The sequence below is a fragment of the Plodia interpunctella genome, chromosome 21, assembly GCF_027563975.2.
Source record: "Plodia interpunctella isolate USDA-ARS_2022_Savannah chromosome 21, ilPloInte3.2, whole genome shotgun sequence".
NCBI classification, from domain to species: Eukaryota; Metazoa; Arthropoda; class Insecta; order Lepidoptera; family Pyralidae; genus Plodia; species Plodia interpunctella.
In genome coordinates, this window is record NC_071314.1 from 843114 (window position 1) to 857236 (window position 14123).

General features: G+C 36.5%; 1 protein-coding gene and 1 long non-coding RNA gene across 2 annotated transcripts; one reads left to right on the forward strand and one right to left on the reverse strand.

The window, feature by feature from the left end:
- The first annotated feature begins 3765 nt into the window (after positions 1-3765).
- On the forward strand, positions 3766-6617 carry LOC128679064 (uncharacterized). Its single transcript, XR_010370195.1, has 2 exons — positions 3766-5081; positions 6363-6617. It is a non-coding gene; the product is annotated as an uncharacterized LOC128679064 (long non-coding RNA).
- Positions 6618-7545: 928 nt separating this feature from the next.
- On the reverse strand, positions 7546-13998 carry Tbc1d22 (TBC1 domain family member 22). The gene is made up of 4 exons (XM_053760886.2): positions 13333-13998; positions 11912-12124; positions 11253-11519; positions 7546-10868 (listed from the first exon to the last, which is right to left on the reverse strand). Exons 1-4 carry the CDS (start codon positions 13876-13878, stop codon positions 10461-10463), a joined length of 1434 nt encoding a protein of 477 aa, XP_053616861.1. The 5' UTR covers positions 13879-13998; the 3' UTR covers positions 7546-10460.
- Positions 13999-14123: the final 125 nt, after the last annotated feature.

Consider the following 14123-nt stretch of genomic DNA (forward strand, 5'->3'; position numbering starts at 1 on the left):
GATTCCCTTAGAGATTTTTTTAAAGATATTAATATTTTAACTTTACCCTCTCAATACATATTTGTCAACATGCCTGGCATGTTCGGAAAAATTTAAACTTATTTAAAAAAGTTGGTGATTACACTGATAGAGCCTTACGTAATAAAGATAAATTGTCTGTCCCCGGGCATCGGTTGGCCAAAGTTAGAACGCCTTTTGTTGGGAACTGTATCCGTTTTTATAACGAATTGCCTAAATGGATTCTTGATTTGCCGGACAAAAAATTTAGAAATTATATAAAAGAAGTACTTTGTAAAAAGGCATATTACAAGTCTGATGATTATGTGAACGACAATAATGTCTGGCCCAAGCATGGTGCAGTATCCTCATAACATATGTAATTGATTTATGACATTATTACGTACGTTTTGTACATTTAGCTTTTTATTTACATATATATTTTGTGTGACAATTTTCAATAATTTTATTGGAAATACAACTTTTATTTTATCTATTTATTCAAATTTTGACATTTTTAATAATGATGTAAATTCGTCCTCCAAATTTTTAATATATGTATAAGACCTATATTTGTTAATTGACGTCCTTGGAGAAAAGGCTGCGGTGAAGTTTGTTGCGCCGCTTCTTCTTCACTTGCGCTTTGGAAGCCGGCAGTAGACTTAGTTTAAGTAATTTTTTTGACGTCAATAAGTGATGTATATCTTCCTAAATTGAATAAAGAATTTTGAATTTGAATTTTGAATTCGAATGATTTCTAAGAAAACACGAAAATCTAGATTAGAATCGGTTCATTCGTGTTTTAACAAAATACATACTATGTACATACGAAGTGGTATAATAGAGTTTCCTGCGTAGATCCTAGTGCGAAGTTAATATCAAAACTCATTCCTTCATCAGCGACTAATACTGAAACCCTCCTTACGAGCATCATTTTTAGATGTATTGATATTATATTAAAACTTCACATACAGGATAAAGACACGTCGAAATTAACCCTCTTTTCTTCGGGGATTAAAATAGGATTTTTTGGCGATTTCATGCAAAAAAAAAACAATAAATAATAACTGAAATTAAACTCACCGCGAAGTGCGATCAATGGCGAAACTCACTGCACTGCTGAAAATTGTCCCGAAGCTGCGTTAAATACATTTTATCTATGAGGAAAGCCGGTCGTTTATTGTTTTATTAAATATTACTAATTAGGAGCTGGACGACCAGCTGTGGCGTTACAGCGGGTACCTACAGGACTAGTGATGGGATGTGTGTGTGACGAATGTTTTTAAATTCGCAACATTATAGACGTCATGTTCCTAAAATTAATGCTATAAAAGTCTTCATTTGGAGAAATAGATTTATGCGGCGCAAAAAAAATACGACAAGACATGATGATGATCATGTCCGACTGATTTCGGTCCCGGCGACAGCTTCAACAATTTTGAACTCTTTGGTGTGCTCGCCTTGGCTTGTGTGCTCAATCTTATTGATGAAGATTCTTGCGCATTGTGGCCATGTGAGCACACCGTTAATTGTGTGAAGCAGTCATTCGCGCAGTCGCAGATGCTCTCTCTCGTCCTTATCCCCCGTGGCCCAATGGAGCGGGAACCGCTACGACTGGCGGAAGACTTGGATGCAGTCTCTGGCCGGCAGTCATTTCTGACCTCAACTGCCGCCCTAAGCGATCAACATTGCCTTGCTTACTCGTACCAGTAATACTCGATACTTATCAGCGTGAGCTGCCTTCAATGCCGAGTTAGACTTCGTGCACCATGCGGGAGGTATCCGCGTAGAAACCTGACTGCCGAGGCATTCAAGCCCCCTCACCCGGTTTAGCCCACGAGCTGACGTGTTTACACAAACAACATAACAAGCGTATAGAAGCCTAACCTGCAGTTGGCCATGAGTGTCGCCAATATGGCCAAATATGGCGACAGTCTCGAGAACTGTACAGCCGAAACAGTACTTAACAGCGCAAAGGGCCCCGGCTTTGGGCGTTACATTATCAAAATTAAACTACCTTAAAATAACTTGTTGGCACCCTAAGCAAAGATTCGATCACACAAGCAGCATTCCCGCGCTGAATTAGAATAAAAAATTAGAATTAATTAAATCGCGAACGTTTATTTATTTTTATTTATTGCTACTTAAATACAACGATACATGTGTATCCTATTACTGATTAGTTTATTTAAATAAACGAAAAATCTTATAGTAATATCACAATTTATATTTAAGAAGAAACATAGAAACATTGTGTTTTTAATACAAGCAAATCGACTCACACTCGTAATTCTCACAAAACCGCAAACAACTCCTGACATGTTTGTCATACATATATAAACAACATGGTATTATACCCATGACCACAGATTATACATACAGGATTCATGTCCCATCACTAATTTTACTTTGTTTCGTTCATTTCGTTCTAACGTTATCGTCTCTAACAGGAAGCTGAGCTGGATAGCGCACTCATTGCGATAGCCACCAGAGTTTTCCTGAGGGAATACATTTTGTTCATATTTACTCACTAGCTTTTGTCTGCGTCTTTGTCCGCGTTTCTCTAAAGAGCATTGTTCAATTCGTAGAGATATACAACAACAGCATTCCCATGGCGTCAGGCGGTAGAGAATAATATATAGATAAAAACTTCATTTGTTACTGTTTCAGACAATTACAGACAAGAAAATACAAATTAATTAAAACTAACAACTACAGCTTCTTATACGTTACCCAGAAGAGTAACAGTTGATTTTTGGCTGACACCACAGAAGGTGGTAAAACCACATCTGCATCTTCAAAAATTTCAAGGTTTTTAACTGAATTTAAGGGCTTTCAGTCATCACACAACATTTTTTACAAAAATGACATATTTTGCTACAAGCTTTTATTATCATCACAGAAATATTGTGCCATGTCCGTCCTGTAAACCGTTAAGAGTTCGCTTCATCTGATCCTGGGTGCACCATCAGGTCATGCTTATCATAATTATGCTTTGTTGTGGAAACTGAAGCGCGACGTGGGAATTTTTAAACTCTGTAGGACAACTGTAAATAGGAGAAATCTAACTTGCAAGATTTCATAACAGACAGACAAGCAAACCTTGGAACAGGTGAAATGAAATAGAAGCTTGTAATAATAATGACATTATTATTATATTAACCGATAAATTAAAAACAGTCATGTGGTATCTTTCAGGAAAACCAAAGGGTACATATTGTCGAATTGTCACGTATTTCTGTTTCTGTAATTGGGCTATTACATCATCAATTCATTAACCAGTTTTCCCTGTAATCACTACATAGTATAAAACAAAGTCGCTTCCCGCAGTCTGTCTGTCCATATGTACGCTTATATGTTTAAAACTGCTATGACTTTCAATTACATTGCATGATAAGCATGACCTGATGTTGCACCCAGGGTGGGCTCCCAACGAGGGAACTCCTCAACGGTTTACAGCATAGACATGGGTTTTTCGGCCACAAGATCTCCACCGACTAAAAAGATTGTGGCTAAATTGCAATTTTTGTAAAAAAAAAACTTGTTAGCATTTTTTGATTGGACCTTGAGATTTGACTCAAAAGAAGTCCTTTTAGGGCTTTAAAGCTTTAAATACTGTGCCTAGCCGTTCCTAAAAGTATTAGTATCAAGTAGGCAGGTCTTTTATCTGTGTAACAAACGCAAAACCTCCTAAAGACTACTTGGGTATATCAAAACAAGCAACTTTTTTACTACGACTGATTGTCTGATCTGATTCTGTCGTGATTCGTAGTTTTTTTTTTTTTCATATAAAAAAATACAACCTAATTTGCGATTCTACACGTCTTAACTCTATGTAATAGCCAAGCACCACGAGACAGTACAGTAGTGTTGTGTAGCGGAATAAAAAATAGAGTTAACGTTTTATAGAAACGACATTAAAACTAAAAAAGGATTTTTTATTTATTTATTATGTTTAGACAAAAGTCGTAGAACAAAAGATGTTAGTATCTATGTACCTTATGCGCCTTTGGAAGGTTATGCGTTAGATACCAGTAATCTTGTATATAAATAGTTTATAGGCAGCAGATCAACCCATGAAATCGTTATGCGTGGTGGTCAAAATCATATGTTTTTAAATAGCCTATTAAGTGTCCCACTGCTGGGCAAATGGGACGCCTTTTTGTAATATTCGTCATATTTAATGACCTTTTTTGTAAGAAAAACCACATTATAACTGTGATTTTGATAATTATTAATACTATTATTTGGTGAAGGACCCGCATCTCCGTTTGTGGGTTGATAAATATTGTTATTTTAAATATTATTGTCCATTTACTATAATGTTTCCTTGTTATGTTCCATATTTATTATCAGTTGTAACGGGGCGGCCACAGAGGACCGATGACTTGGGAGCTGATGACAAAGGGCGCCGAAAACGACAGAATTACATATACCTTATGAGCATTAATTGTATTATTTAATTATACCAATATGAACTCGATTAAAAAACGATCTTAAAACATCTTTTTTATATCTGCTAATAAATAAGAATAACATTACTAATAATACTGATTGAAACACGCCGTGTGACAAATTCTGCTTTATTACTTCGCTCTGCATTTCGTCACGCATAAATATCGCCTCTTTTGCACCAACATTAGCACGCATGCGTCAAAATGTACTGACATGTTTACACAATTTCAATCGAATATTAGACACGTCAAAGTCATGTCAAATGTCTTTAGTCGGCTTGAACAAATCTGAGACCAGTGTTAATTAATTACTACGCTCTAATAATTAATACACTCGAAAAGAAGAAGATTATAAAGGTATACTTTTGTACTTACACATACATTTAACTATCTAAATGAATGCGCCCCCTTTTATATTAAGCCTGGTATAACCGCACAGATCCTAGACGCTAGGGCCGCACCTGCTTCATTAGTAGCTCGCAATCAGCAATGTTAGCTTCCGCGGGACGCGTACGACGGTAAATTGTTTGAAATTTTCGAAAATCTGTTCAAAATGGTGAGATGTGCAATTAAAAGTTGCTCAGCTCGGGCCGAGAAGGAGGATAAACTACCGGGTGTTACTTTTCACAAGTAAGTATGTTATTTACCAGCTTTTATTTAACTTTTTGTTGTATTTGCCTTGTTGTTAGTAACTATGGATAAAATTTAGCAATTTGTTTTTGATAGATAGATAGATAAACTCTTTATTGCACCATTCACAAAGGAGTTAGAAGTTACAACAATTTTTGTTATAGTTTTTATTTTTTGGACGGAGTAACACTTCAAACACTTTTTCTCCATGAAAAAACAAGAACACGTGTTCTTTGGAATGTGAAGCAATTTATCAATAACAGATCGGCCACGTTGCAGTTGTCAGGGACTGCAACATCGCCGCTACAATAACCCTATTGTTCACAGGACACATGTTATTGTATTTTTTGTTGTGTGGACAATTATTAGTAGTTTTTGTGTAGCCTTGGTGTCTGTCTGTCTACAAGCAAATCTTGTGATCTACATGCAACAGACAGAGAGACGCGGCAGAGAACTTTGTTTCACAATATGCAACTGCAAAGATTTTTAGTACCTAACAGTTGGCAAATCAAGAATAAATACATATTGAGAGAACTTGCTCTGTGAGAATTACCGTGTAAGCACAGATAAGTGATATAAAAAGTAGTTCAATAACTTCGGAAGTATCAAGCGATAGCAGTGGCTTAGGTAAACCTCTATATCTATCTCTGCTGCACAAAGTAATGTAGAGAGAGACAGATTGCCAGAGTCCCTTTGTGACGGCGATCTTTAAATTATCGCGTTGTATAAATAATGTGTATTTAAAGTGCAAAGTCGCTAATAACTAAAAAATAATTGAACCACCAAATGCTATTTAATCTACTTACTTAGGTACTACTTACATGTAATTTGGTGTTACACCACAGAAACAAATTTGTTTTAGGCTTGAGGTTAATATATAAGTCTGTGGTGTAAGGCAACCATAACATTTCCAACAGCCGGTCGTAAAGGGACAGTACGCAGAATCTAATTTATTTACGGAGCCCGGGTGTGAGTTCCCGGTTGCATTCCCGACCATGAGGGTTTGGAACACAGGTCTGGAATGAAATAGGGAACCCAGAACCAAGCGTTGTGGAACTCAAAAATCATGTTTCATCAATAATCCCGCCATATCTGGTTGGTTTGTTGTTGGAATTGAGAGATTAAATTATCATATAGGTGGTACATAGCGTAGGTAGGTTGCTAGCTGGTTTATATGGATTGACTTTTCCAATCTGCGGGGGACGTGAAGCAGCTTTTAGCGTCACTCGTTCTCCAAGACTAGCAAAGAAGATGCTTATTATCATTTTCTAATAATTACAGGGTACCAAAAGATCAAAAGCGTAAGGAGGAGTGGACAAAAATCATCAGGATGCTGCGTCAAGAGTCCGATTGGCTACCTTCATCAGCCACCGTGGTTTGCTCCAAACACATCAAGGAAGTCGAGAAAGTTGAACCATTTATCACACAGTAAATTTAGTTCCAATTTGTTTTTCTTCTGTACAAATATTGTTTACTTATTCTATGCTAATAATTTTAATTGTAAGTTAAAAGTGTATAATAAATTACTTACTACTACCACTTTTTCTTTTATGATTGATTTGCGCCTTAGCAATTTAAGTTTTGCAACATTGCTATTTAGTTCAACCAGGCGTTTACTTACCAAACTCCCGAAGTCTTGACCCACTGACCTACATTTCAGAAACGATGGTCAGTATTCCAGAAACGATGCTGTATCGATTTACTTCTAATATAGTAGATTATTATTTTTATCTACAAACAAACTCTCACAAAAGTAGATTTCTCACTGTATTGTTTATAAATCATAACTTTTTATTTATATCATTTATTACATATTGTTTTTAATTTTTGACTAGTATTTGCACAAACATACATGACGGAGGTTATCCGACTGTCAATGACATGGGTGGCCAAGGCCAAGGGCGCGAGGCAGACTGCGCGCGCAGATCCATGGATGGACCCTGACATTGGATCTTTCAACTCAAAGCGAGGTCAAAACCATGGATTTAATAAGTACTTCACGGAGTAGCTACTAATTCCATGGTCTAAACACAGTTATAGATTTAAGACACACAAAAAATAGAACATTAATGTAATGTCCTTATAACTGTGATCAAAATTTATAAACATTTGTTCTACGTGCAGAAATCAGTCTTAGTGGTTAGTTGTTCGACGAGTTTTCACATGATTATGTTTATTTACATGAATCTAAAATATTTTAATGTTGAAATCTCTCTACGCTAATCGCATGCATGACTTTTTGACATAACCACCCGATTGGTGTAAACATCGTATCCAATTATTGGGTACAGAAAATTTCCCTTCTTAGCGTGTCGCCATTTCGACGATTTCAAATTTTCCATGAAAAGTAATTTGCCATTACAGCATCACCAACTTCCAATGCTGTGGTATATTTCTCAGCATTTTGCTAACTATAAAATGATACGCATAAATGTGGACGTTTATGAATAAAACAACACACACATATGTATACAATAGTGCTATATTATAGACAACATAACGGAACAAAAAATTTACATGAAATCATTGATGGAATCGCCATGGCTGCTTAAACTGCCATCTATCAAACAACAGATATAAAGAAGAGTGTAACGCAGGTTTCTTCGGTCAATATTTGGCGCCCCTTGTCGAGTGAGATTGTAGAGATAACATACCACACACATATTGTCATAGCTTCCAATTCGCTTGCCATGACTTTAGTTCATGTTACTATAGCTGGCATCTAAACTCAAAACACACAAAAAAGTGGACCTTTCTCTACACAAGCGCCCGTTGCGGCGAATTCTATCACGTTTAAATATATGGGCGTCGCGACTGTTGAAAAATATTTTTATTTTTTATTTTTTATTTAGTCGCTTGGTTCTGCAAATTTTAATCAATACATGTTGAAATCCCACCTTTTGTAAAATATCTAAATAATAATTTAGTCACAACACAAACTAAACTTAATCTATAGATGGCAGCACAAGTTTATAACCGATATACAGAAAGTTAGTAATATATAAAATCCTCTTAATATTAGGCCTTTATTGCAAATTAACATAAATAAAACTTAATGCCAGCACCACACTGTCGTCGATCAGTTTGCGGATTCGGTATACATTGCTGGTTTTTCATTGCGGCATATAAAAGCAGTCATACTAAATACGCAATGCACGGCATGTGTCCGAGTTCGGCGACGGCTTGGAGCTGAAAATTTTTCTATTCAAATTAGATGATATTTTTTACATTACTTAGAAACCGTGCTACGAAATTCCAGTGAGAATATATGGAACTATCAATAACAGATCGGCGAAGTTGTTGTCAGCGTTAATAGCGCCCCATTAACAATGTATTTAAAAATCGAAAAATCCAAACATATATATAATGCAACAGTATGATACTTGATCCATTATTTAAAATTTCTTAAAGTATATATGAATGATGAAAAGATAAAAACAAAACTAACAAATAATAATGATTTTGTTAAATAAGCATTGCATTTTCGTAATTACCAAAATAGTTTTTAGAGCTAGCCTACTTAGTGGTTCGTATTTTGTGGTAGTAGGTAGTGAGCAGTGGTTAGTGTATAATCGGGGACGTGTATAGTATAGTGTATACCTGACATCCTGCTAAAAGTGTACTGAGCGCACACTAACGTCACCATATTTTTATAAAATAAAAATAAATATATTAGGACAAATCACACTTGAGTCTGGACTTATTATGCTTCCGTAGACAAAGGACTGCATTAAAAAGTATTGTAGTTTTATATTGGACACAGTTGCCACAATCTACTGAACGGAAAACGGTGGCCACTAAAGTCTGTTTAGTAAATTGTGACTACGTCGTATTGTAAAAAATTGTACATAAATTTATATTTAAAAAATGGCAAGCCCTTCTGGCATAATAGGGACCAACACTGTTTGAATGAGTTTCTTTCGGCATTTCTTCTAAGCAGTAGTCGTTCCGAAATGCTAGTAGTTTGTAGCTTTGATAAACATCATTTAGAATATGACGTGAAAAAGTGCCTGTGAAGGCCTAATTTCTGAATAAATGATTTGATTTTGATGTTGTACAATTACTAAAACTATATTACTTTTTAATAAAGTCTTTTATATAGTGTAGCATAAATTGTCCAAGCTAGATTATTACAATTTGCTTTTATAAAAAAAAATGATAAAAATTCATCATTTTTGCGCTTTCATTTCAATGCGCTCGGTGCACTCTGAAGTCATCATCATCATATCGAGTGTGTTATTGCTAACACACTGGTGTTAGATTTTATTCAAGTCGCCTAAAGGCATCTGACATGACTTTTACCTACTTACCGCCATCTAGTGGCAGGTAGTCGCATACACACTAGTGAACTAAACTGTCCACCAGTGTGCAGGTTTCCTCACGATGTTTTCCTTCACCGGAAGCATGTGGTGGTCTACTATATAAAGAGTTAGATTGGTATATAAACTCATATGGCACGAGTAGGATACGAACTTGAGACCTTACGATACACAGGCGGGCGTCTTAACCATTACACCACCACCGCTTCGAAACTTACTACCATTTACCAAAGGGAGGCCAGGTTTATATGCTTCAGACTGTATGAGCTATACCCTGACTAACAAACATATCGTTGGTCACTAACACTCCAATATTTTGTGAAATCGAAACCTACATACACTTTAATATATTTAAACATTTTCAGTTACAAATAAAAATTGAATAAATCATATTTCTTTATATAAACAAACAAAATATATACAGGGCGTTGGGTGAATGGGTGCACAAGTTTTAAGCCTAAGCTAATACAGACCATTTAGAACCATTTAAGCCATATAAGAATGAAACATGTATATTATACCAAATTTATCAGCTTTAGCATGGTTTTAGACCACTTTATGCGATTGAATGAATGAATGATTTATTTATAAAAGTTTATAAACTGCACACGCTCCATTCGCTTCTTCATTACGTGTGTATTCATAGTAAGCTAAAACTGTTGCACTATTTTTTCAAGTGATATGAAATATCTGACTGACAGATTTCCTCATGTTTTTCTTCTACAGAAGCTAATCACGGTATCACGGTTGATTTACTATAACAAGATACAAGATAAAAAAATCATTACCATACATTTTCATATTTAACCTTATTTACACGTATACAAAAATGTCTATGAAATAAGGGTGCCGTGGCTATCTTTTGGGTCCGGGGAAGTGGGAATAATGGTCCCAGTGTGTGACTTGGGCTGACAAAAATTGTGGCATTTAATCTATAACAAATACTGCTCAAACAGCTCTGAACAGACTGTACTACCTTGAGCAAGCCTTGCACCCATATATAAATATTATCAAACACCCTGCATAAATATTAAAAGTCAATAAGAAATCTACGTAACCATCACCTATCGCCCTTGGCCGTGTTGTGCAAATGGTTTGGGGCATCAGCGAAAGCAAACTTGAGCCTATAGGCCTCCGCCACCAACACACTTATATTCGAATCGGTCCAATTTCTCGTCGGTACATTTTGAAGTAGAATCATTAAACCTTGGAAGTCCTTTTCTAGCATGAGTCTTTCGCGCCAATGGAGTAGAAAAGCAGCACATACGTATAGCTGGAAGGTCGCGAACCCGTCCGATTCCGCGAGGTAGGTGTCCCAGAGGCGGATGGTACAAGATAAGGGTATCTCTCTGGTTAGCAGGTTGTTCATCCAACGGAATGAGAATTGGAGGTAGTCGACTCCATGGACTTGCAAGTGCTCGTGAAGAGGCAGGTCGATGCGGCGGATCAGTTCTTTTAGCTGGTTCACCTGGTATGAAACGAACATTACAATCAACCATTTCAATAAATCGTTTAATTATTTATTGTATAGTGTGATAAGAACAGTGCTCTATGGTGCACCATTAGGTATACAAAATTTATCAAATTAAAATTTTTCTATTCAACTTAGAATGATGATTCATCCCTTATTTACAAGTCCGCCGACACCCAAAGCGCAGGTGAAGAAGCGGCGCAACAAACTTCACCAGCCTTTTTTTCGAGGACGTCAATTATCAAATGTGGATCTTATGCTGCCCTCCCACTCCGCACCTCTCAGCCTCCATGATTGCCCCACGTGGAGATTGTGGAGGCATTCGAAATTCGAATGTAGGTTCTCAAATTTGACAAAAAGCTATATAACAAGGTTATTAACCTTATATTGGATTCCCAGCTGTGCGAAGATATAATTATCTTGTATACTATCCAGAAACTTGGACAGGCACCAGAACGAGTCAGCTTCAATGATGTCCCGCTGTTGTTCAGTGAGCTTGTCCAGCGGGAAGTTGTCCAGTTCTTCTCCAGGGGCTGCCTCGCCGAGGAAGACCATGAAGAAGGGAGTCACCAGGTCGTTTATGCCTTGGACGTAGCCTGATGCCGGGTGCCGGATGGCCCATATGTAGAGGATACGTTCGAACATCACCTGAAGGAAATACTTTTTTATATCATGGACAAATTTTTAGACTAGTATATAAGTCCAGAATATATTATAAGGTAAAACATGTTTTTTTGATGCTAGCTAAGTAAACACCACCACAGTTCATGATCATGATCAGTGACTGGATGATTATTAATTTTAATGGAAGAACCAGATTCATAGAACCTGCGAAAATTATTTAGAAATTGCTATAGGAACAAAAAGCATTCTTTTATTTTAATAATTTACGACTAGATCATATTATATTAACATGCCATTTCAATTTTTTTTCTTTTGTTCCTCACTCTCTGCATTTTATAAGTTAACTTTACATTTTTCCACTTCACGAATGTGATTATTATCAAAATTGTATTTCAATTTTTGAAATCAATTATCACCTGTACAGTGGTCTGCTGAAACAGCGCGACCAGCGGGCTCATTCTTGGAATATCAATGTGTATCTGTCTGTACGTGTCGTCATCTCTCTCCGCGTCATAGTATTGTCTGACCAAGTGCTTGTAGTCCGCCCGCTTGCGCTCCAGGGTCTCCGCGCGGCGCTCCGTGTTGGCCGGCAGGTAGCCGGCCAGGAGGCGCCAAGTTATAGCGCGAGCCTAGTAACAATATCATTTGTTTTATGCCAACTATAAACTACATATCAATATGTCTATATGGGTCATTATCACCAAACATGTAACACAATTTTGTCTTGTTGAATTTTTTTTGACAAGGTGTAAAAGATAACTCTCTCTATATACTTTCTATGTAAATAGCTAAATTACTATTATATGATACAGAAAACAGAATTGAAAAAAAAAAACCAACCACATGTGTCACAAGTAGAACACATTGGTGACTTGTTCATACAATTTGTTATCCATGTGTGTGACATGTAAAACAAGTTTGTTTGTGATGTCTTGACTCGTGCATATTAATCTCTCTACAATATTTCTAGGATTTTCACACATTGTTTTGGCCATATATCGTAAATCTGACAGCCGTGAGAAGAACCAATTGAATGTCCAAAGGTGGCCAAAAAGCATGCAAAAGTCAGGGAAGAGAACAAGACTCAAGGAAGAGTACCAACTAGATGAATATGATAAAACTTCTACACACAGCAAAGTCCAAAATAATATTTGTATTTGAAGTTGATTTGTGATGTGATGCGGCAAGGTATGATGAATAATGACTATATGAGTGGTATTGTAACAAGTTTATTTATTTCTAGTGAATCTTTTTTTAAATACTCATAAATTATTTACAGTACAAAATATAGAAGTGTTTATAAAATGAAATGGTAAGTCACTAGTAGTTTGCTAGTTTAGTTAACTATTGCCATTTTGTTTTTTCATTTACCTATAATCACTATTTCCAATGGTAGCATTCAATTATTTTAAAAATAAATTCATTTTCACAGAAAGTAAGTTTTTCAAATTGCTCCAAATACTTACTTTACTTATGTTACTTTGCACCAATAATTTGATCCACTGAGATATACTGATGAGCTTACAATATTACATCAGCCAGCATTCCCATAGTACTAATTCACTGTCACAATATAGTCATAAGTCTACAGTCACATAGTATATAGTCACGGTGAACCACTTGTCAATAAGTTACAATTTGTGAATCTGTATATGTATAGCAGCAATAGTGACAAATTTACAATGAATTTAGGTCTCTTATGTGCTGTTGATGTATATGAAAAAAAAAATTACATACTTAACTACTGAATTAGCAATTACACCAAGTACATTGCAGATATTTTAGTACCATCAAACCATATAAGGAAAATAATATGAAATCCATGGAGGCAAGTTACCTTAACAGGGATTCCAGACCAGCTTAGGTGCTTCAGTTCATTCAGGTCAACGACCGCACTCTCGTGCACCTGTTGGAACCTCTCAAGTTTGGATTCGCTGCTTTCTTCACGAGGCGCCAAAGCCGACGCTTTGACAGGCCTCGGCCTCCCAGGATAGTGACGCATAGGCCCAGAACTCCCCCCAGAACCACTCCCCACTTTTCTAACCTCATTCTTTTTGTCACTAACTTCTTCCGATTTTACACAATCCTGTTTCACATCACTTTTTTTGCTACTATTCCTATGAGAATTTATCACGTTTAACGCCGCTGTTTGTGATATGGCTTTCGATATTTTAGTTTCTGCGATGCCGGAGACTATATCGTCGTCTCCCAGGTCCCAGGCATCGTTCACAGACGCCTGGAACTGCTGATATGATGACCCAGACATAACCTCTGTTGGACCAACTCTCTGACGAGGCCGCCCTGGGTACGCGCGTTGTGGTGTCCTCCAGAAAGTGTCAGGCAACAAACCGTTCTTGTCATATTCGGTTTGTTGACTTTCCATAATAAAATATCTCTAGGAACATTCTAAATAACTTTGTTGAATAACAAAATAGTAAAGTGAAAAATGTTGATATGTCATATCGCTTCGACAAACAAGACACGAAACTTGTGGTGTTGCCATGTAACTGAATTGTATTTATTTATACTACCTAAAATCCCAATCCCGATACAAACTAACATTACTTTATTACCAAACCAACTAATATAAATGCGAAAGCAAGTTTGTTTGACGATCGAACGATTGTT